Source organism: Dysidea avara, chromosome 12 (assembly GCF_963678975.1).
Source record: "Dysidea avara chromosome 12, odDysAvar1.4, whole genome shotgun sequence".
Classification (NCBI taxonomy): domain Eukaryota; kingdom Metazoa; phylum Porifera; class Demospongiae; order Dictyoceratida; family Dysideidae; genus Dysidea; species Dysidea avara.
The window spans coordinates 4415807-4439285 of NC_089283.1; the positions used below are offsets into that span (position 1 = coordinate 4415807).

General features: G+C 36.9%; 1 protein-coding gene and 2 long non-coding RNA genes across 6 annotated transcripts; 1 reads left to right on the forward strand and 2 right to left on the reverse strand.

The window, feature by feature from the left end:
* The first annotated feature begins 2551 nt into the window (after positions 1-2551).
* Positions 2552-4344, forward strand: LOC136240451 (uncharacterized). Of its 4 annotated transcripts, none has more exons than XR_010693808.1 (9): positions 2554-2870; positions 3017-3060; positions 3111-3161; positions 3266-3317; positions 3369-3575; positions 3626-3766; positions 3817-3909; positions 3961-4048; positions 4102-4344. It is a non-coding gene; the product is annotated as an uncharacterized lncRNA (long non-coding RNA). The 4 variants fall into 4 exon arrangements; XR_010693809.1 differs by having other exon boundaries at positions 2555-2870; positions 3266-3313; XR_010693806.1 differs by having other exon boundaries at positions 2552-2870; positions 3111-3317.
* A 1177-nt stretch (positions 4345-5521) lies between these two features.
* Positions 5522-6425, reverse strand: LOC136240764 (uncharacterized). Its single transcript, XR_010693961.1, has 2 exons — positions 6241-6425; positions 5522-5993 (listed from the first exon to the last, which is right to left on the reverse strand). It is a non-coding gene; the product is annotated as an uncharacterized lncRNA (long non-coding RNA).
* A 3533-nt stretch (positions 6426-9958) lies between these two features.
* LOC136241658 (ankyrin repeat and IBR domain-containing protein 1-like) lies at positions 9959-23445 on the reverse strand. Its single transcript, XM_066032902.1, has 19 exons — positions 22938-23445; positions 22831-22887; positions 22657-22782; positions 21984-22037; positions 20844-20915; positions 20535-20574; positions 20380-20466; positions 18296-18425; positions 17799-17880; positions 15931-16163; positions 15260-15339; positions 12963-13062; positions 12355-12403; positions 12225-12298; positions 12104-12167; positions 11041-11221; positions 10747-10985; positions 10143-10300; positions 9959-10083 (listed from the first exon to the last, which is right to left on the reverse strand). Exons 1-19 carry the CDS (start codon positions 23376-23378, stop codon positions 10041-10043), a joined length of 2310 nt encoding a protein of 769 aa, XP_065888974.1. The 5' UTR covers positions 23379-23445; the 3' UTR covers positions 9959-10040.
* Positions 23446-23479: the final 34 nt, after the last annotated feature.

Below are 23479 nucleotides of genomic sequence, written 5' to 3' on the forward strand. Positions count from 1 at the left end.
CATGCATCTATCACTGTTGGAATTAACTTGCTCTTTGGACTCCGCTCAACATATTCAGCAAAATATCATATAATATAGTTGAAAATCTTCATGACCAGTTACTGGCTGAATTTGACTGCATCAACAATTTACTGTCATACAATTGAAATGACAGTTCTGTGTTACTACTGAGTATCTTCTACTATTAATTTTGATATGATATATCAACCGAAAGTCTTTTTAGTATAGCGGCACAACCAAAAAATCGTTCACTTTTTCATAAAGCCATGAAACTTTCCACATAAATAGTACTCCTCAATACATGTAATTTTAGATATAGTGCCATCACTGATTTGACCTTTGGTGACCTTTACGGCCAGTTTTGTACAGAAAATTGATCATTTTTGTCTTTAGCTCCCTGAGGCAGTAATTAACTTGTTAAAACCGAGGTTAAAACATGGTACCAAGCAAAAGATCTTCCTGATAGAAACAACTTGGTTTTTATTTGAAGTCAATAGGTGATTTCATTACAAACACTGTGAAAAAAGAGGAATATAAGATGGTATATCTAATGGCTTAAACTATACAAATCAGGTAATCTCAGTATAGTCTTGCATTATACTAACTATCTTATACTTTACCCATCTTATATTATGGGAAACAGATTATACTTTAGTTTAATACACATTCTTTGTATGGCTTTGTTTACTTAACTAAATGTGATAGCTAACTTTTTAGCTTCACCATCAGATCTCATTATTGTCTCATTTTTAACTTCACCATCTCATGTGACTTAAGATTTTTTTCTTTACTGTACCAAACAATGTCATGATGATTTTACAATAAGTAGCTACACTTCTGTTAATCACTATAGCTAGCTAACTAGCTTTGTTGTGTAATTTCATGCGCACACATTTCCATACGGCAAAGTACAGGAAATTGCATTGTCTTTGCAACTACCGGCCATGCGCGGTTTGAGCATGCGCGTGTTTTGAATAATAAAATTCGTGCAATACAGGGTTTTGGTATTTGCTAACTAGTGATGATCCTACCATTCCTGGTATACTTGCTGTAAAAGTGTGTATAATTCCGGTTATGCAATGATTTAACTGACGCGGAATTGAACGGCTTCGATACCATACCCGGCAGTGGCGGATCTAGGAATTTATAAAGGGGGTTTCCAGTTTAGAAGGTGGAGATATATATTGACATGAGATACGCAAACGTTTGCACTACATCGTCTGGTTTGGTAAGGTGAGACCAAAAAAAAAAAAAAAAAAAAAAAAAAAAAAAAAAAAAGGTCACAGCCTAGTAATAGTACATAAAATATATTAAAAACTTCCTACACACTACTTTAGTAGCTACTGTGACTGCTCTAATTACAGTATCTCGATCGAGACGCACGCCGCGATAATTAAAACATTTAATTGTTACGCAATCATTTTTCAAAGGGGGTTTCCGTGGAAACCAATGAAACCCCCCTGGATCCGCCACTGCCCGGTATTGCGCGCGTTTTATTATTCAAAACACGCGCATGCTCAAACCGCGCATGGCCGGTTGTTGCAAAGACAATGCAATTTTCTGTACTGCGGTTTTCCAGGTTCTTGCAATTCAAAGCGTCATGCGCTAATAATGTGTCAGTATGCGCAGTTCTTTAAATACACCTGTTATATTCTGTGGCTGTCGAGTTGTATGCGTAGGCATCCTTGAAGTCCTGTGAGCCAGTAGTTGTTACTGAAAATCTACTGTTGAACAACTGCGCACGTACATGCTCGTATAGCGCATGACGCTTTGCATTGCAAGAACTTGGAAAACCGCTGTACTGCGGTTTTCCAAGTTCTTGCAATGGAAAGCGTCATGCGCTAATAATGTGTCGGTATGCGCAGTTCTTTAAAAACTCCTGTAATATTCTGTGGCTGTCGAGTTGTATGCGTAGACATCCTTGAAGTCCTGTGAGTCAGTAGTTGTCACTGAAAATCCACTGTTGAACAGCTGCGCACGTACATGCTTGTATAGCGCATGACGCTTTACATTGCAAGAACTTGGAAAACCGCAGTACTGCGGTTTTCCAAGTTCTTGCAATGGAAAGCGTCATGCGCTAATAATGTGTCAGTATGCGCAGTTCTTTAAAAACTCCTGTAATATTCTGTGGCTGTCGAGTTGTATGCGTAGGCATCCTTGAAGTCCTGTGAGTCAGTAGTTGTCACTGAAAATCCACTGTTGAACAGCTGCGCACGTACATGCTTGTATAGCGCATGACGCTTTGCATTGCAAGAACTTGGAAAACCGCAGTACCGGGGTTTTCAAGTCCGTTGTCCTGTTATAATTGCGCATGCGCTAAAAACCTACTAACCGAAGGGCCATTCACTGGTGATAAAGGAGTCACAACAACACAGTGAGTAATAGTTTTATCACATTTACAATCATCCATCATAATAGGGCACACACATTTACCTGATCTCACTTGAATCTGCCATTTCTTTCGCACTGCTAAGCGCATGCGCCAAAATACATAGGACAACGGACTTGAAAACCCCGGTATATAATACCAGAAAATTTAACTATTCAATCGATTTGCACAGTTAGCACACCTGCAAAAGTTCGTAGTAATGCTTGTTTAAAATTGAATGGGTCAGTGGTGTGCGCATGCGTATTAGATGCAATTAAGTCGCCATCTTTGTCGCTATTGTTGTATCAGAGCCGGATTGTAAATGTGAGTGACCATGACGGTGTATCTCGCGGAGAGAGTGTGCGCGATCGGCGCCATCGTCCAATGAGCCACGATGATAGTTATGGACCACAACTGCACGTCCCTGCTGGCTGTAGTGGTGAAGTGGCGCTGCCAAGTTGACAATCCTTCGATGGCAGCGATCAAAAACAGCTCTAGATGAGTAAGTATTAGACTAAAATGATAGCTTTTACGATAGGTTTAGCCATATTAAATTGTTTATTGTGTATTGTATGACAATGGCCTGCAAATGATTCAACCTTGGTGTTGCTGTGTACGTATTACATGTTTTATATCCTGTTATCTCAGCTTGTGGCGGATGACGATTGGACACAGTTCATCAGCCATCAACGGTAAGAGTATGCATGGTCTGCTCTTATGATTTTGTATATTATCTCTTCAGAGGTACGGCTTCTTGTCAAACCGCTTAGTTCTACAGGCTGTCAGTGTCGAGGTCAGTGTACAACATCTGCAGTGTTAGTTTCCTTCAATGGCAGCTGTATCCTTTAAAGAATCTGGTAACGACCATATGTGGACAGTTTTGTTCTTTTTTCACAGAGTTGTTCAACGTCATCTTCTAATCACTTACAGCTGCTATTAACATCTGTAAGTAAGTACACTGTGAGTGTCCAGTATACAATTTATATTTACCTTCGTTTAGGTTTGTGGAAACTGGTCTCATTTCTTCTGGGAACTGGTCTCATTTCTTCTGGGAACTGGTCTCATTTCTTCATCTTTTCCACTACTTTTTATCAACAGCTGATGGCTGCTACCTCGTCTGGCACTGTAAATGAGTTGAGTGCTTTCAAGAACCTGTTCCGTCTTGTTTGTCCTTATTTTACTGACCATGCTTGCATTGCTAACAAAAGTAAGTTCACTGAGAGTATGCAAATTATATTATATTTAGTCTTGTTTCAGTTATACTTAGTGATTACAAGATTCTTGGACTTGGTTATCAGTGTATCAGATGTTTCTTGTGAGCTTATGTAACACGTTAACCCAACAAAGTCACATACTAAGTGGCCGTTTTATGTCTGGTTAGACTCACTGATAACACCTGTAAGTACACCAAATAATCCAGAATATGAATTATGTTTGCCTCCATTTAGGGTTGTGAGACCTGGTCTTATCAGACTTGTCTTAGTTCTACATGGATTGTCGGACTCAGACTCGGTCTCAGTTTTAAAAGATTGTTACAAACTGTAAGTACAATGATTGCTCAGTATACGCATTATATTTACCATTTTTTATAGAGTCGTGGGACCTAGCCGCCATTCTACATGGTAATACTAGGTTTCCAGACAAGGTTTCGGTTTTATGAGATTCTTATTGTTACAAACTGTAAGTCCAACGATTATCCAGAATACACATTATATTTACCATCTTTGTATTAGAGCTGTGGGACAGTTCTACCAGACGACTAACAGATTGTCACAGAGTTCTATAGTGATGATAATACAGATAATTTGTAATGGAACTTGTGAATTATAGTTACTGTCTTACCTGCTGCAGTTGGATAAAGACTGATAAATGACAAAATTGATTTGATACTGTCATGGCCAAGGAGACATTGATTTACTAGCTGTACCTATTGTGGTTTTAACATATTTACAGAATTAAATTCATTACAATTATAATTATAGAAAGTATTTAATTAAGGTAGCCACAGATTATAGGAAAGTAAAAAAGCATGGTAGTATAGTAGCCAATATATGGTTGAAATAGGCTTAGTATAGTCTGATAATACACCATACTATACTAGTTATCTAATATATGGCTGTCTTAAATGTATTCAATAAGCTTGTTATAGTAAAGTCCTAATCTAATAATATATGCTGAACTATTTCATTCTAATACTAACATAATAAGACTATTATAGACCTTATTATTCTGAGCTTTTTTCACAGTGAAAGTTACCATCATATTTATTAGCTGTAAAATTTGATAAATTTATGCGTAATCTGCCCACAGGTAATTCATACCTCAGGGGCAGGTAAATATATCAAATTTTGTAGCTAATAAAAATGATCATAACTTTGTAATGAAATCACCTATTGACTTCAAATAAAAACCAAGTTGTTGCTATCAGCACGATCTTTTGTTTGGTACCATGTTTTAACAAGTTAATCACTGCCTCAGAGAGTTAAAGACAAATATGATCAATTTTCTGTACAAAAATGACCGTGAAGGTCACCATAGGTCAAATCAGTGATGGCACTATATCTAAAATTACATGTATTGAGGAGTACTATTTATGTGGAAAGTTTCATGGCTTTATGAAAAAGTGCAAGTGCACAATATTGCCAATTTTTGGGGCTACGCCGCTATACTATTTATCCAGTATTTATGCTTCACAAAGTATCTCAGTTACTGGCAAGAGACTGTTAAGACAGAACTTTATTATTAGCTATACATTCTTTTCTTAGCGTGCCCAGAATGGTTCTGTATACCTGGTCCTGTTTGTGGCTGAATGTTGCCACATGCTTATGATTTTTTTGCTTCACTATATTAAATCCACATTATCTCATATCCTCAACTTTAAGGGCCTATACTGGAGCCTGTCTACTGTCGACATTCCTTCACCTGGACTTTGCAGCCGCTAAAATTTCCTAACTGATGTAATGCATAGTAGTACACTTCATGTAGTTGGACAGTTATACTAAACTCTTATTATACACCAGCAGTGACCTGATTCGCAGTGACCTGATTTGCAGTTTAACTGTATTTCTGAAGGTAGTTGTACACTACTACTATAGAATCTATAGCAGCAATATTAGGCTTACTGCCTTCGGGGATCGGCTAAGTACACTAGGGTGTAGTCAGCAATAAACTATCAACATGGCGTACAACACAGTAAACATAACAAAACAAATTGAATAAAGGGAATTATGCATAGTTACAGCATTTGATCCCATAGGATCTGTGATTGCTGTTCCTGAACTGGTGGGGATAACAGAATCTCTAGCACTAGCCATTGTAGATATTGTAGAGGTTGGAGTCGGTGTGATGGTACTAGACGAAGATGTGTTTGACTGCACTAACAACATGTCATCTAGTGCCTGTCTTGAGTTACAAAGTTCTTCAGAGCAACACACACCAGCGACATCCCTGATCACCAACACACCATTGTTAGTTCGACAATTGAAAAGTGTCACAGTGCTTCCACATCCCTGAATTAGGATATTGTCTTGATAGTAGGCAGTACACACAGCAAGAGTACTGTCAATAGTACATGTAGAGTCATTGCTGTCCTCACACACACTACAGTGACACGTTATCTCCTCAGCTATGTTAATAGAAATAGCTCATATCATAAAACACATATCACTCCTTTGCCTTTATAACTACAGTATCTTACCAAAGAATCGCTAATTCTGTAAGTACCCTGTAATATTGAATAAGCTAAGTTCGTTTATTCTCTTTATCGCTACTGCGCAGACTCATAATGATATACATAGTTCTGTGGTGTGGTATTTACAATGTGTGGTGATAATTGTTAGAATAACAAATGGGACCAACCCGTAGTGTCTTACCCTTAATGGCTGTCATCATCATCACCAAGTACAATAACAAACTGATCATCATCTTTGACTTACACTACTATATTTACAAGTCTGACATGAACGTACTCAACATTCAACCATCTTGAAATGAAAATAGTTAGACGAATCAGTTAGTTTATGTTACAACTAGTGACGGGTGAAGCCACTAACATCAATGTTCTACTTGTATAGAATAACAAATAGTATGGCTTTTTCTGTAACCACAATGTAACATGGTAGGACACACACATAGCTAAGGATGGGCCACTTCAAAAAGTTAACCCGTTGTATGCTTCATGTAATGTTTGTGGGTGGCTAAGTATGACTGAATGGGTGACTTGTACTGACTGAGGTAAGTAAAATAGTACATGTGATATATGTGCCGTGTAATGTGTGTATTGGAGCATAAAATATTCAACATTGTTTAACTTATTGATTGTTGTGTAAATAGTGCAGTTTAGCTATAGGATGGAGTGTATATACATATATAGAATTGTCATGGCTGGTTTGATGCTAACGACTTTCAGACTTTAGCATGTTACCTCGCATGTTACTATCCCAGTTGTTGCAGACTGAAATATGTACTACACATCTGGCTACTGAACACCAAATATGGAAGACAACAGTGATGCCAATGGCAAAGGGTCACATAAATTAGGAACAAGAAGCAGTCACCAATATTTCCTAAATAGTAAAACAAATTGTAGAACTTAATATTATTGTTGATGCATCAAAGCCAGTTTTAAATGGCCAGCATTCACTGTAAGTTAACTGCGGTGAGGTTGTGCTGCATAGCTACTGTACATGCAGAGGTCTAAAATTACATGTAGAACCAATTAATTCGTGAGTTACACATAGGGTAGCTGCCTATCAAAGTACATATCTACAAAGCATTTGTAGCATCAATGAGAAATTAGAGTAGAGAACACCATGGTAAATTTGTTAATTTGTTAATTGTGCCATGTATATATATATATATAGTATATAGTGAAGCCATGTGGTGGTCCTGATCATGACTTATGATAACAGGAACACACTACAGAATCTGTAAGTGTTTATAAACATTGTAGAGTTTAATAGTTATTGGATTAATACTAAACCAGTTGTGTATTGTAATAGAAGCCATGGTATGCCAGCACTATAGCATCTTCTTGTCATACCTGCCAGCTTTGTCCTGGTTTCTGCAAGGGTTTCTGTTACCAATAGTATAATGTTACACAGCCATGACTTCTAATTTCATTCTTCATTCAAAGGTAGCTATAAATTGATTGTTCTATTGTTAAGTTACAATGTGCACTTGGTAGTATTAAGCCTACAGCTATAGGCGTATTTAATTGTGACATACCACATGTTACAACATGTGACTTGTATACTATGTTAACTGCCAATAAGTAGAACTGAAGGATGCTCTGTTTATACTAGCTATAACAGGCTAACTATCAACTACATGGTTCTGGCATGTGATGTCACATACCGGTGTGATATTTATGTACAATTGTGTTGTGTCCATTTTATAAGGACATCTGTGTACAAAATGACCTTCCTAATGCAGCAACCTGCTTAATATGTTTATCTTGGCCCAAAATTGGTCAGAACGACCATGCTTCACTGTAATTTAATACTGGAGGAACAAATCTATAAAGAAAAATACAAGCCCTTAGTTGGAGTGTACCCACCCCAGATCAGTTCTGGTACAATTGCTACTGCTACTATACTAAAGCTGGTGGCCAGTGTAATGAACTATCAAGAATAGTGATTGAATTACTGTAAGAGACCACTATAGGGACCTGCAAGAAGTCTAAAGCCTGCAATCGGAGTTAAGGCAATTCAGTATGCATCCACTGTTGCCATTATTGCTACCAGTACAAGTGACTGTTGAATTAATCATTTTTTGCTGTGCCTCCGGCATACCATGCATTAATGGTTTAGGCAAGCCTATAATATAGATCACATGCATAGAAAACTGTGACATAGCATCCATAATGTTTCTAGTAATTTTGTTGTATGGGGTTTCTCATTGTCACATTTCTTGTTGCCTACAATGTCTACAGAGTGTTTCACTATAGCAGATACCAGCACAACATTGACATTTCAACATGTGTCATTGTACACATGCTGACATGCATGTCATAGAACCCTTGTTAAAGAACACACCAACCAAATAAAGACTGAATACTGTGCATTATACTTCTCTACAAAGGACAGCTTATAAGATCTATACAAACCTCCAGACCTCTATTTACCTCCAAAATGGATGACCTCCTTACTTGAGACTAAAATCAGTCGATCTCATAGTATCCATTATGATGGTTAGACTCAGTGGGGTTTACATGAACCCCTCTGGATTTTACACCATGGAATTTCAGATTTCTAGAATCTGGAATCCATCATTAAACAGGACACTCTTAGTTAAGCAATGGTTTCTCACATGAAAGTTAGTATGGTGGGCAAAAAAGATTGAGATACTCTGATAAAGCAGTCAGGAAAAAACAATAATTATAATAAAACAGTTGCTTGGCTGCAGAGGAAATCTATTTTGAAATTCCTACATGAGCCGACTTGTGTAGCTGAACTAATCACAGAAATAATTCTACATTGCATGCAGTGATTAGGACCACTAACTACGGCTGGTTCAGGAGCTTTCCTTTCCTTCAAATTAAACAAAAACTTCATCCAAGATCAAGATACTTAATGGGTCATAGAGCAGTCACTGCATGCAACACAGTCATCCATATTTGATCCACTTTACAAATCATCACAGCTATATACATGCTGTTGTAAATGCAATCTTTTAAGCTGGAGAGTGACTGTCCTTTCCATACATACAGTCACACTATACAAATGTCCACCGCTGGAGAGTGTTCACTATCTGAATGGTGTGTCACCGTGTGTGTTTAGCAAAGACCTACAAAGCATGATATTAACCCCTGAGTTGTGGTTATAAAAATGCTAGTTATAAATAGCACTGACCAGACAGTTGCAAAATACATATATCTTTATTACAATATAACATCCAGAGGATTTATGTGGATCTAGAAGAACTGATCTGGTGCCCTTTATCTACCCAAGGTGATACTACAATAACAAACACTCTAATAAAGCAATTATGATGTATATGGCAATCTATCTAGTTGTGATGCCACGATATGAAAATTTTAATATCACGATAACCACAATGTAGTGGGATTTATATCACAATAGTCACGATATATTAAATGAATTGAATATGTTAATGTTTTCACAGGACAGGTTTTATTCAGTCAATTTATTTGACACAAAGTTGACATTTGTTTATATGTGCCAGTCTGCCAGAGAAATATCCTCATAAATTGCAAATATCAAGTCACTTTTCACTATAAATAATTTGTGCTTTCATATCACGATATAGCTTCTCTATCACGATTATCATGAAACGCTACTATCACGATTCTATAAGATATATTGTGGCATCACTACTAGCTAGTTACAAAGAAATTTAAATCATGTCCTGTATCAGTGATATATTATACCTAAGTAATGATCATAATTCAAATTGCTTCTTGAATAAGCAAACAACAAAGTTCCAACAGCATTGACATGATGTGTAAAAAACCACAACTAGCTATACTCAGCCAACAGTGTGGACTTTTGTACACAGAATACATACACTATTCTGGATCACTGCATAGTTTTTATGCAGATACACCACTCTACAGTTTGATAGCAGAACTGAGTAGATGGTATGTATTGTATGAATATGTATAAAATCACATAAAAATCACATTAAATGTGGAGGCTGTGTAACATATGAATTAAATTATCATTGAGAAATGTCTCTTATTACTGGTATCCAAACTGTGTGAAGAAAAACAAGGGTAAAACAAATAATACAGCTGTTACCATGGTGAACATACTTGACAAGTTTTCGATGAGTTTTACTCATTTTTGATTTGTATGCAGCAAGTGTACTATCAAGATTCTTAGCCATCTTGACCAGACTTGATTTGGGTGTGTTCAGATGAGGTCGGGTAACAGATTGTGCTAATTCTTCAACTTGTTCTTCCAAAAATGACTAAGTATTAACAACATCAAATATATACATTATGTACAAAAATTATCATGCAACATAAAAAATTTCAGTGATGAACAGAGTTCAAAAACAATTTAAGAATGCTGAGGGTTGTTTTGAAGGACAAAATCACTTATAGAATTGCAAGCTACTTGTAGGTCACTTAGAAGAAATAATATACATGTTGACTAATGTGGACACTTAAAACTATTGAGTTGTGGGCCATACAACAGTATTGATAAAACAACAAGTGAGCAAATAAATGCAGGGATAGTGGCTTATGATGACAATTACAATGTGGAGAGAGGTAAAGGATTTGGGATATATAGAAGCCAACCATGATACAGAACATATCTACCTCAGGTTGATGACAAAGATATATCCTACCCATGGTATAGGGTAACACATCCCCAAATGTATACTCCAAAATTTCATGTTACTCCTATTACCTGCATGTGTTTATGATTAAGGGCTTCTCCTTCATCCTTTATGAAGTAGCCAATGACATAAGAAATAGCCAATATGTGACGGGAGTAAATCAAAACACGGATAACTTCAGCTAAAAAGTTTTCAGTTAACATTTTTGGTGTGACTTCAGTGGAATGTGGTAACTGTGTAGACTGCACCAGCTGAGCAGAGTCTTGTTGTGACTTAGGCATTGTATAACTTCTCTGTAGAGCATCATTCACTGTATAATGTATGCAAAAATATCAAATCAGATTCTAAAAATACAACAGCATCACCTCTTCTGTCAGCTACAGCAGCCATAGTTGCCAGATGAGCTGTTTTCTCTTGTGACATTTTTAATAGATCACGTTCTAGTTCAGCACTCTGAAGATGATTAGAAAATCTCATGTGGTGTTCCTCAAATTTCTTTCTTTGTAATTGTGTCTGTTGTTTGGCTTGTTGCTTCAGTTCTTGTTCCTAATGTAATCATTAACATATAAGGCTGCTATGGTATGTTCATTACTGTCCAACTAGTGACTAGCAAGCAACTTTATGAAAGTTTTTCTTATAGCAGGAAAATCCAATGGTGCATACCTAAGTAGGTTTAATAGTTTGAGCCTTGCGTACTGAATCAACAGAATTGTATGTGAAATTTTATGCATATTTATCCAGTTCATTTCGATACATTTTTATAACAAAATATATTTTTTTCAAAATTGACAGGTGTTCGCTCACCCGGTCACTTGCCAAATCAGTTACAGCAAAACCTTACTTAGCAGCCACCTCATTATAGTGTCCAAACAAATCCAGATATATATTACATTGATTTGAAAATCAATAATACTCATACAAGATTCCCCCAATAAAGGGACCATTGGTTGAGCAGGCAGCGATTTACTGTGTAGTATTTGTGACAGTTTTACAATTAATGAAAGCTTTAGTACGACTTTGCATAGCTAGCAACCTACATTTTCTTGCCAAGATAATTATTTTGTGTGTGATGTTCTATTAGAGTATTCTTTCACACAAGACCTGCACACTCAGTGTCCAACTTACCTGCCAAAACTGTACTGATTATTTTGGCATTGTATGCCACATGCATGCAGTGTACATCACATGACAGAAAGGTCTTGATCTACATAATGTACACATATATACGATCAACATAAGTAGCTGTTGTGTTTTAAAACTGAGCAGGTTGTATATACCGCAGACAGTAAAATATTCAGAATTAAAAGTTGGGCTCACAAATACACTTGTCACTACGCACATACTTTGGTACACAAGTCTCTTTGTGTATAATGCTAGTTAAGCCCTAATCTGTTTTACTGGAATGGAAACTTCCTGTGTAGGACTTACCCGTGCTTGTTGCATTACTTGTAATTTAGCATCATTCCTCTCTATCTGTTTAAACCTATTACACCTACAAACAAACAATATCATCCTTACAACAAGTAGCAAAACAATGAGACAGTCTCACATAAAGTATCCACCTGTTTTGTAGTTGTGTACTGACCACTTGTCCAGACACACCCAACAGAAGTCATGACGACACTGTGTGTGTAACCAGCACAGTGACACAATTGTATTCTAATATTTCATACACTCACTTTAGAACAGTATATATGATTGCAGCCTTCATTCTTCTGAATGGGAGACCTGAGTACATATAGAAAACCAAATATATGACCTACTGAAATGTGTAGATTCTAGCCACACCCACTTGTTACCAGGCCTTAAATTAACGTGTGGTCAATGGACAAAAATCTGCACAAATAGCACAATGTCTGCACATAATTAGTTTTGGGTGGACACCCATGTCCTTGCAAAACCAATAGTGGTACCATAAAAGCTGATGTGTACATGTTTGTTTGTAGTGCTAACAATAACTGTCACTTGGTTGCTAGGAGATACTACATTTTCCCAACCCAAGGATTTACCAATGCCACCTCCCCTTTGTGTACTGCTATCACCAGCAGCTGTTATGACCACAGTCTGGTGATATGTTGCAGCTATGTGGTTTAGCAGCTTTGTGGTTGTGTTTAACCTCAAAACTTTCAATGGAACAGAGTGCTCCTCTAGCTCATGTCTGTACAATTTGACGCTATGTCTGTACAATTGTGAATATGTAAGGACATTTATCCTCAGCACCTTAAAAATTAAATTAAGGCCTGTTGTTACTAACTGCAATTACTTGTTACAAGCCCCACCCACTCACCTACACTTAGGACATGGTTTACTGTTTTTGAGAATCCATTTTATGTTAGCAGCTGCCTCACCAGCTTGTCCCTGAAGTGTTAACTTGTGATCACCTGATCCTATGAAACACAAAGAATAACCACAATATAAAAAACTCTGGTATGTAATTCCCATGTACTCCCAGAGGCTATAATTTCATAGGTGCGCACAGCTGGTTTTAAACTACAGCCGAATTGTAATGTTGACAGCAGAATATATGGCAGGTTATATAGAGCCGGTACCGGTTACACTGTTTTGCCGGCTATTTTGCCGGCTATTTTGCCGGCAGTGGAGGGTATAATACTTAGAATGTTACGTGCATTAAAAAAAACTTGTACAAAAAACCTAAGAAAGCGAAAAAAAAAGTTGTCTAAGCGAGGGTTCGATCCCGGGCATCCGTACTCATAAGCAATGTTTGTAACGATTATACCACCGGTGCTGCAGCTAGTCATATTATTTAGTTTCTACGTTATAAACATCCGACTGAAGTGACTTCTATATATATAACAATGGTGAAGAAGAAACCAAAGCTGAACCCTAGCCTACCCCTAACGCTAAGGAACTACTTTTCGCATCCCCTAAAGTTGAATGCTCGGGGCAACCTACTAGACGCGTGCCCTAAAGTTGAATGCTCGTGGCAACCTACTAGTGCCGGCACAATAGCCGTTAGTGTTTGCAAACCGGTACCGGCTAAATATACACTTCGTATCTACAAACAGTTCTAGAGATAATTTCATATATATGCAGCACCAATTGCAAGGTGCCAAAGTATTTTGGACACTAATGAACGTGTTTAATAGTTCAAGGTTGGCTCATGATTTAGTAAACACATCAGCCACTTGAGTGCTTACATTGTGTCATGTGATCTGAGCATAAAATGAGTACCATGTAATGTCACTATAGACCAGCACTTAAATCTGGCTAAATACAAATATTAGCTGTATCATATTTCATGTATTTTTACTCTAAAGCAACTTGTTGATATTTAGCAGACATGACTTCTGACTGCTCTATTAGAGAAATTGACCATGGGGATTTCAAAATACATGTTAAGTTGACAGTTCTGTTTTTCCACATAGAATTATAGTAAACTATTAAAGCCATACATTTTTTTGTACGTTTAAAACTGTGAATATTGTGACATGCTACAATGTATGAAACTGTGACATCACCCAGTTCTAGATTTGATATGCATGCACTGATGTTTGAGCTTGGGGTACCTGGGTAACACTCTAGGTTAGCGAGAACATTATGTTGTTTAAGCCCTACAAAATTAATACTGAATTTACCTCTCCATCCTACCATGAAGACAATCAACTCATCCATGACTAGACAATCAAACTAACACCAACCAACCATTTTGTAAACGACTGTAAGTAGCTATGTAAACATAATTTGGGACCAGCCAATAGTGTACTGATTATCAAGGTGTCCTGATTATCAAGGTGTCCTGATTATCAAGGTGTCCTGATTATCAAGGTGTCCTGATTTTCCAGGTCAGTTATTGTACTAAGGGACCTTAACTAAGTGTCTGGATTACGTTAACAGGTTCTAGTGTACACCAATTAAGACTCCTTTGAATAGACGATATGTACACTTTATTACTCGAACGAAAAATGATCAATTAAGCGTAGACGGCGCAAAACTCGACGGTAACTTAAAAGCGGAAGTCCCATACAAAAGTATGGGAAGCAAATGCGGCTCGAGCAATAATTCACCACTCGAGCTAAGGACAGGCCATCTCGCTTGCCATACACTTCTTTCCGTGTAAAAGAAGTGTATGGCAAGCGAGATGGCCTGTCCTTAGTTCGAGTGGTGAGTTACTGCTCGAGCCGCATTTGCTTCCCATACTTTTGTATGGGACTTACACTTTTAAGTTACCGTCGAGTTTTGCGCCGTCTACGCTTAATTGATCATTTTTCGTTCGAGTAATAAAGTGTACATATCGTCTATTGTTCTCTGTCATGCTCTAGCATAAAACTACTTTGATATTTACCAGTTAGTATCTGTTCTTCAACCTGAAGTTATTAACAGAAGGATGGTACAAGTACACTCTAGCAAATTTATAGTTGTGGATACCATACGTACAATTACACCAAAGCAGAGTTCGATATAAATGCATTGCCATTTATAAACAAGCTAGCACCAGTAGCTGTTGTAATTTACAGTACATGTAACTGCCACCCAAAGTTAATTTAGTGTGGCAGTTAATCTAAATTGTACTAAAATGACCAACAGCCATCCACTATTTTGAACTCTGCTGGAGTACTATCTTACCGCACATGTTGGACCACTCTTGTTGCCATCGTAGCCACACATCACAGTCACATGGTTCATGTGGTTCATCATGACATGACCTGCACATGAGGTAATTACAATAAAGGTCTTACTATGTTTCAAAGAACCTGCTAGTCATGTGGAACAGACAATTATACATTATACCAAACCACTCCATAGTGGAGAATGAGATGCCTTTGGTAATTTAGTCTCCTGCAACTAAGAGATTTTCAGCTTTCAGATGAACATTAAAATGTGTGTAGCCTGGACTATTATGAAAGTTTTGTCTGCCCACAATTTAGAAAGAGGTTTCACTGTATACAGTGTGCATGCAACAGGATGCATCAAATTCACAACTCTTTTGTAAGCAACTGAAGTTTGTTCCTTTATGAAAGAGATGCTAGGGGAAAACAAGAGTCTAAGTTAGAGTGGGAACAACACTGTCCTAGGTTAAATCAGGAAATCGTTTACCATATAGGGCAATGACACCATTATCTTAGTGAGTAATGGGTACACAAACCGAGTAACCTCTCAGTTGTAATACTTCAGGTCATTTCATTATATTCATGATGCCCCTGTCACCGTTTTAGCCTAATTTCCCAGGGAATTTTTAAAAATATTCATGAGACAAAATCTCTATAATATCACAGTATGCTATAAACAACACTTACCAACAAAACATGTGACCATTTGCACACTCCACGTTGATGCCTGTGTTACCAACTACAGTTCCTTCAGCCTTCTGGTTGCCTCCAGAAACAATACTGGGCGGCAGATGTATCACACCTTCACACTCAACATGAGGACACCATTTTGTGGTGCAGTTTGTGTCAACAAATGTTCTTATATCAAATGTAGTGTATTTCTTCATTAATTCTTGGGATACTAGTCTTTCTACAACAACCTAGGAGAGAAAGAGTAAGTGAACGTCTGCAGTATGTACATATAGTCCAGCGCCTAAGCCAAATATTCGTTCACTTTTTGATAAAAGCACCAATTTTTTTACAGAGTATATGGAGCATGCACTAAGTGTTTTAAGAAGGGGAGGCACGTAAAAAGTCCTCAGGAACACCCCTTTTTGCACCCTGACAAGAAAACTATTTGTTACTATTAAAAATCAATCATGTTTCTATCAAGTTAACTGCTGGGCCTAGTATCATAGCAGTACAAAGCATACAGCTGGAACATAATAGCCTATTAGTAATCTATAAAAAAACAAATAGTTTTCTCACCTAGGCAGTAAACAGAATCACTAAAATTTCCATTTGCAGGGACTCTGTTAAAGTTTTGGACCTTCAATGCTGACGATTGTGTAATAATATGTACAAGGATCATCCTGATGTGTATCGTTTCTTTATTAAAGGGGTATAACAAAAGTTATTTAATGCTAAAGTCACAGGTGGATATCTCAACAGAAAACCATGAACTACAGCAGTTCAATTATCAAGCACAGAGCTTGAACAAAAGGTCCCTTGTCTTTATACTGGGCACCATATGAAAGGTAATTAAATTTCTAGTTTAATGAAGGCAGTTGCAAGTTGTTTCAACATCTTGTTCTCAAGTTACAGCGCTTTCAATTCAGTGTAATATAGTATAAGCAAGAAAAGCACAAGGGTGTGTCATAAGGTACTTCTTAATACTCAAAATCTCACTTCATTGGAACCCAGCTCCTTTATGCTTATTTTAAGCATTATCACAGCTCTAAGAAATACCTTAACACTCATCTGTGTGCTTTTCTTGCTTATACTATATTACACTGAATTGAAAGCACTGTAACTTGAGAACAAGATGTTGAAACAACTTGCAACTGCCTTCATTAAACTAGAAATTTAATTACCTTTCATATGGTGCCCAGTATAAAGACAAGGGACCTTTTGTTCAAGCTCTGTTCTTGATAATTGAACTGCTGTAGTTCATGGTTTTCTGTTGAGATATTCACCTGTGACTTTAGCATTAAATAACTTTTGTTATACCCCTTTAATAAAGAAACGATACACATCAGGATGATCCTTGTACATATTACTACACAATCGTACATATTACTACACAATCGTCAGCATTGAAGGTCCAAAACTTTAACAGAATCCCTGCAAATGGAAATTTTAGTGATTCTGTTTACTGCCTAGGTGAGAAAACTATTTGTTTTTTTATAGATTACTAATAGGCTATTATGTTCCAGCTGTATGCTTTGTACTACTATGACACTAGGCCCAGCAGTTAACTTGATAGAAACATGATTGATTTTTAATAGTAACAAATAGTTTTCTTGTCAGGGTGCAAAAAGGGGTGTTCCTGAGGACTTTCTACGTGCCTCCCCTTCTTAAAACACTTAGTGCACGCTCTATATACTCTGTAAAAAAATTGGTGCTTTTATCAAAAAGTGAACGATTATGTCAATTTTAAGGGCTTATGTACTGCACTAATAGTGCATGTACATACTGTGCACGCATCCACACTACACACACACACATGCACGCACGCACGCACGCGATACGCATGCACACACAAGACAGAGATTGTAAGTTGTTGGATTACTTACAGGTGGTATGGGCCGGGAACACTTCTCTCCAGGACACTGAATGTTATGTCCTCCTCCATCTTGGATACGAACTTGTAAATAACTAAAATAAACACATGTAAACATGATTTCTTTCAGGTGTGTCTATAAAAAATCAAACACACACAGAGATCTCAGCAATGTAACAAAGCCCAAATATTGCTACAGTTCAAGTTTCAAGAGTTGTTGCCAGTATCATGTATCTGTATGCTGTTATGGTATGGTAGTATATAGTTTGATGAGCCACACTTTGCCTGATACTACACAGCCTTATACATACAGTACCTGAAAAAATAATACGCCACCACAAACTTTACGTCATGTCCTTTACAAAATGTTATGTGTACTCTGATAATGAAGTGGTCATTATACAGTACATATATATGTGTTACTTTAATATTATTTTCATAAACAAAATATTTTCACCAGCTTTTTCAATCTTTTTGTACATTGACATAAACACATCATCTACTACTCACCCTCTCATACAATCATCACAGAAGTTGTGTCCACACTTCAACTTTACTCCACCATCAAACAACTCCTCAGTACACACATCACATAAGATAGAACACGATGAATAGTACCCCGGTGAGTCCAATGGCATTACTGGTATGTAAAACAAATACATAACAATCAGTTCTGCTAATATCACATGTCAAGGTGATATAATGGAACTTCTCTATATTGTACATAACTAGATGGAAATCGACAAATTTAAAGCACCTTTAAAAAGCTGGTGTTTACTTTCTAGTCAACTTTTTTTCTTTCGTCAAAATTTCCTGTTGTATTGTAACAAACAGACACTTGAGAGGGCAGTGCCATAGCCAGTTTTCTAGGAGCATGGTACCATGGCCATTAGCAGTCGTTAAACACACAGATTGTTAGGATGTGACTACCTCCAGGGTTATGCCACTGCAAAAGAGTTTGGTAAGCTTTTTTGGCTACAGTCAAGATTCATTGGAATTAAAAGCTTTATCCCTATCAATACGAGTTTTTTTATAGGGGTCTTTAATTTGTAAAACTATATATCAAAATACCTATGTAATATTGTACTGTGTACTAATTTTACCACGTAACAATTCCTGCATGATAATATTGTATCCCTAATCTCCCTAATACGATCTTTGTTTATTGATACCTAACACTATAAGCACTACAAAGCAAACATATTGCACTACGACTACCAGTGTATTCATTCTAATAATAAATTGTGACTGGATATGCGAAAAGGGGTCTTATAGCCTTCCAAATTCCTAAGTTTGACTACTCATAACTCCTTGAGTTTTTATCCTGTCACCTTAATATTACACTATGAAATAGTGCTATGTTAGGAGTGCAATGTGACCAAATTTCAGGGTGGTACCATATTCAAAATTCAAGTTATGGGTTGCCAAGTACATTTGAAAGGCTATAAGACCCCTTTTCGCAGATCCGGCCACCTATTGCAAAATTAATGTTTGTGGACTAACTATATGATATTTCAGGCTAAAAGTCTTTTCAAACATAACACAGTTGGCATTAAAAGTTGCTGAATAAATCAATACTGCGTGTGTGTGTGTTGTGTGTGCTGTGTTGTGTGTCTACTAAACAAAAACATTTTCCAGTAAAAGCTACAAAACATGTAATTGAGGTTAAGGCAAAAGCAGCAGCAGCCATCCCACATTATACAAGGTAGTCATCAAGTACATGTTTTGCAGTGGCTAGTTACATATTCGTGGGGAAAGACATCAGGATGATATTTAATTCTCACATTTAGTTTACCAGCCATGTGAGAATCATAGGCGTAGAAAGTTGGGGGGGGGGCTATAACCCCGCCAAATTATAAGTACTCAACAATCTACCTACCACCAACAATTCAGATTACTATATAATCACCTTTCTAACCAATCAGCAATCCACAAAGTAGTTATGAAACTATCTACCTGAAGAGTCAACTCCTCAGCAACATTTACAGTGACGATAGTGATAAGCGCCTCTAAAATTATTTTTCGTATTCAGCAGTGTTGTTTGTATTAGACATAAAGATAATCTACACAAGTAAGTATACACTATTTTTACCGCTAAGATGAAATTCAATTTCAGAGCATTAGTTTTAATATTTTTTCTGGGGGGCATGCCTCCAGACCCTCTAGTTTAGCAGGCTTTCTCACATGCTTTGCATATTCAACCATCACTTTATCTTTACCATTGCCTAACCCCTCCAACCATGAGGTGCTAGCTACGCCTATGAGAATTTAAACACATCAACCATCAACGTACAAACAGTGATATAATCTTATGTACATTGTATCTTGCCAAAATGATTTCAACAGCAGTTGCTATTTTACAGATGGATACGTGTTGGTAATAAATAATTCAAGCATGTTTGGTACCGAATGTGACTACTGAATGGTGAGATGATGGGCAAATTAAACTTTTTTAAACACTAAATTAATTTCAAGGATGTACGAGGAATCCAGTACACACTCGTGGATTTAGTGGCGATCGCTATATTAGCTATTTATTTGGCTCTTGACGAATTTCTAGTCACATATACAATGTGCACACATCCTCATCTTACCAGTATCATCAATTGTTATTCCAGCTTTAGTACAAGCATCTATTTGATTATTGGTATATGCTTCAACTACCAAATCCTCTGACCACCCTTAAAACAAGACATCACATTAACATGTATATAATTACATATATATGCCGCTGTAAATTATATCTTACCATAGCACATTAACAATGCTTCAGCAGCAAATTCCGATATCTACAAGACATAAAGATAACACACACACACTTTTTGTACATGTACAAACCGTACAGTGGAACCACAATACCCAAAAATATACACACTTTGATAATCAGAACACTTGTCTATGGTCCCATTTATATTAGTGCGCACACATCTAGACCCCTGAAATCAGGACACCTCACTAATAAGTACACTTGTCCATAGACTCATTAGACATTTTAACACAGTTTCTAGGGTTCACAATTAGTGGGTTCCACTGCACAACTAGACATTGTTTGACATACATTTAGCCTGTGGCAAACAGTCAAGACTAACTGACGCTTGAGCTCAATGAGGTGATCAGTATCCATTAGTGACTACAGGAAAAGACAACACATATCTTAAATATGAAAATGACTTGACCTTTTCTCTTAATGATGATTAGTTCTATATGGTCAATATAAACCTCTACCCACACAAATTTTACCATAATTTACTTATTTATTAACTAAAAGCTGCTGTATCAGGTGTTTCTCAATTTTAAATTACAAGATACTTAGAGGGAAACTTTGTGGGATGATTTGCTACAAATTTTCCAAAATTTAACCCACCAACTACTAGTAGCACCTGAGATCAACATCTTTATAGCTAAAGATTAAGCTTGAATTCACTGAAGTTTGTTTTTCCAAATGCAATTTAGTTCACTACTCATCAAAGTTTCCCTCCATGTGGTATTACTTTACAGTACAGATATGATGTACACACGTATAATAAATTGGATACAGAAAAGAAAAATATTAATGGCCACATGTGCCAATAGCCTTGGGGACAGAAATGTAGGTGTGTATGAGATAATTATAGGTGTAAAGTCAAGCAAAGTAGATTCCTTGTCTCTCATTTGTTACATTCTTGATCTTTGATGTAAGAAGGTTGTTATCATCATTGTTGAAGGAAGTAATCAAAATCATAGCAATAGCAAGCTACATGTTAAGACTTCATAGGGCATCAAAGCCATTTAAAAGCAAACACTTAGCTTTTGAAGAAATTCTTTTTTGCTATAAATGATGGCCAGCTTTTCTCAACATTGAAACACTTGTGTTGTGGTGCTATTGAGCTTAAGAGGAGGCAGGGTGGAAAATGTCTGCGGGTGATGATAAGAAATCAGCCCAACTTTGTAAACACAGCCTGTATATTGTAGTTGAGTAGTGAAGTAGCACATGCAGTGATCATAAACCAGTTCCTCATTACAATAAACAAGGTATGTCAGAATATCACATGACTGCACAGAGTCAGCTATATGACATCATGACATCATATGAGGTCACCACCAAAATAACATACTTAGAAAAACCAATAAACCATGATATAAATACAAACTCTTAGAAATGCTAAAGAGCTAATAATATGTAATTTTCTAAGAAGTCCGCTACAAAAAAGATGCTTACCTCTCCTTGTCTGCTACAACTATAGCTAGACGACCGATGAGCACCCTGTGATTTCTATAGGATACAAACACACATTAATATATTTTTATGCATAGAAAAAATCTTCATATAATAAGGACGAAGATATTTCCCCTAAAGCTGAAAACCTCTCACAAGAGATTAAAATATATATAGAAACTAGAGGTGTGCGATTATCTAGACATATTCGATTATCAAGATACCATAAGACTTATCGAGATAAGGATGTTAGGTTTATTAATCTAGATAATAGTAAACTTACAAAATTATTTGCATACCTGATGGTGTAGGTACCTCCAACTCTCCTACCACTTGGGAACAGTGTTAAGATTAACATTTTTCACTTTATTATAGTCTTCAAATTGCAATTTGCTGTTACAATATTGGCAGCTTACTAAAATTAATAATTGCTTCAGTTATTGAGATATGTTAGATAATCGAGATAAGTTCAAAGGAAATATCGAGATATGTCTAATTAGTCATTGCACACCTCTATTAGAAACTGCAAACAACTTGAAAATTAGAGTATACAAAAAGAATGGAAAACTGTAAAATACAATGACTGTTCCCCCAATAATTTTTTTTTTGTTTACTGTTCCTCAATGTATAATGAACACAGCAGGCATTAGGTTAAAGGGTGTAAGATGTTACTTACTGCAAACACCATCTTTGACTCAAGTAGTTTAGCGATGACAACATGTTTGGCACCAGCAGCCACATCACATGGTGTCTGACCAGCCACATTAGTCACAAATAACGGAGCATCATAAGCCACCAACAACTAGCATATTGAAAATATGACACCACAATCGATTATATACAAGCTAACCTCTACGCACTCTAGGAGACCTGATGCACATGCCAAATGTAGTGGAGTGTTTAGAGACTGTAAAAATATGTCATTATAACATGAAATGATGTCACCATCATCAGTACCTCATCTTGGGCACTTAGGAAGATGTAGAACAGTGACTTGCCATCCTTCCTTGTACACTTATTAGGTTGTGCAGCAGCTGCCACTGTTTGATAACCACATCCAACATGTTCCAGTAATCTTGTCAGCAATGCTGTACGAATTCTGCTTTTTCTTGAACTAGTTATTGACTGAGAAAACTTGCAGACCAAATGGAAAGCAGTTTCATTCTTTCTATTAGCCACGCACGGGTCACCCCCGCTAGTTAGCAGTTCTTCTAGCAACAATTTCATTCCATAGCGCGCTGCACATAACAAGGGAGTGTCTCCATATGGACTCTTTGACAATCTGGCATTCGGGTTGATTTGATCATTGAAGGATTCGTTACTGCGATACAACTCGAGCGCTTCTTTTTCTCTTCCTTCTATCAAATACTCCGTAAGTTTTGAATCCACTCCACCCATGACTTGTATAAATATCTCTAGCACGACTCGAAGTTTGACATCATTTTTAATACCAGGAAGACAGTATACCCCCCCGGATATTATTGTACACGGGAAACCCC

Excerpts from the sequence above, each read along its gene's own strand:
- LOC136241658 (XM_066032902.1), bottom strand. The coding sequence starts at position 23,378 with ATGGGTGGAGTGGATTCAAAACTTACGGAGTATTTGATAGAAGGAAGA. Across the intron at positions 10,986-11,040 it reads TGCTGTAGCTGACAGAAGAG|TGAATGATGCTCTACAGAGA; the intron begins GTGATGCTGTTG and ends TACATTATACAG. Across the intron at positions 10,084-10,142 it reads ACTCATCGAAAACTTGTCAA|TTTGGATACCAGTAATAAGA; the intron begins GTATGTTCACCA and ends TTCTTCACACAG.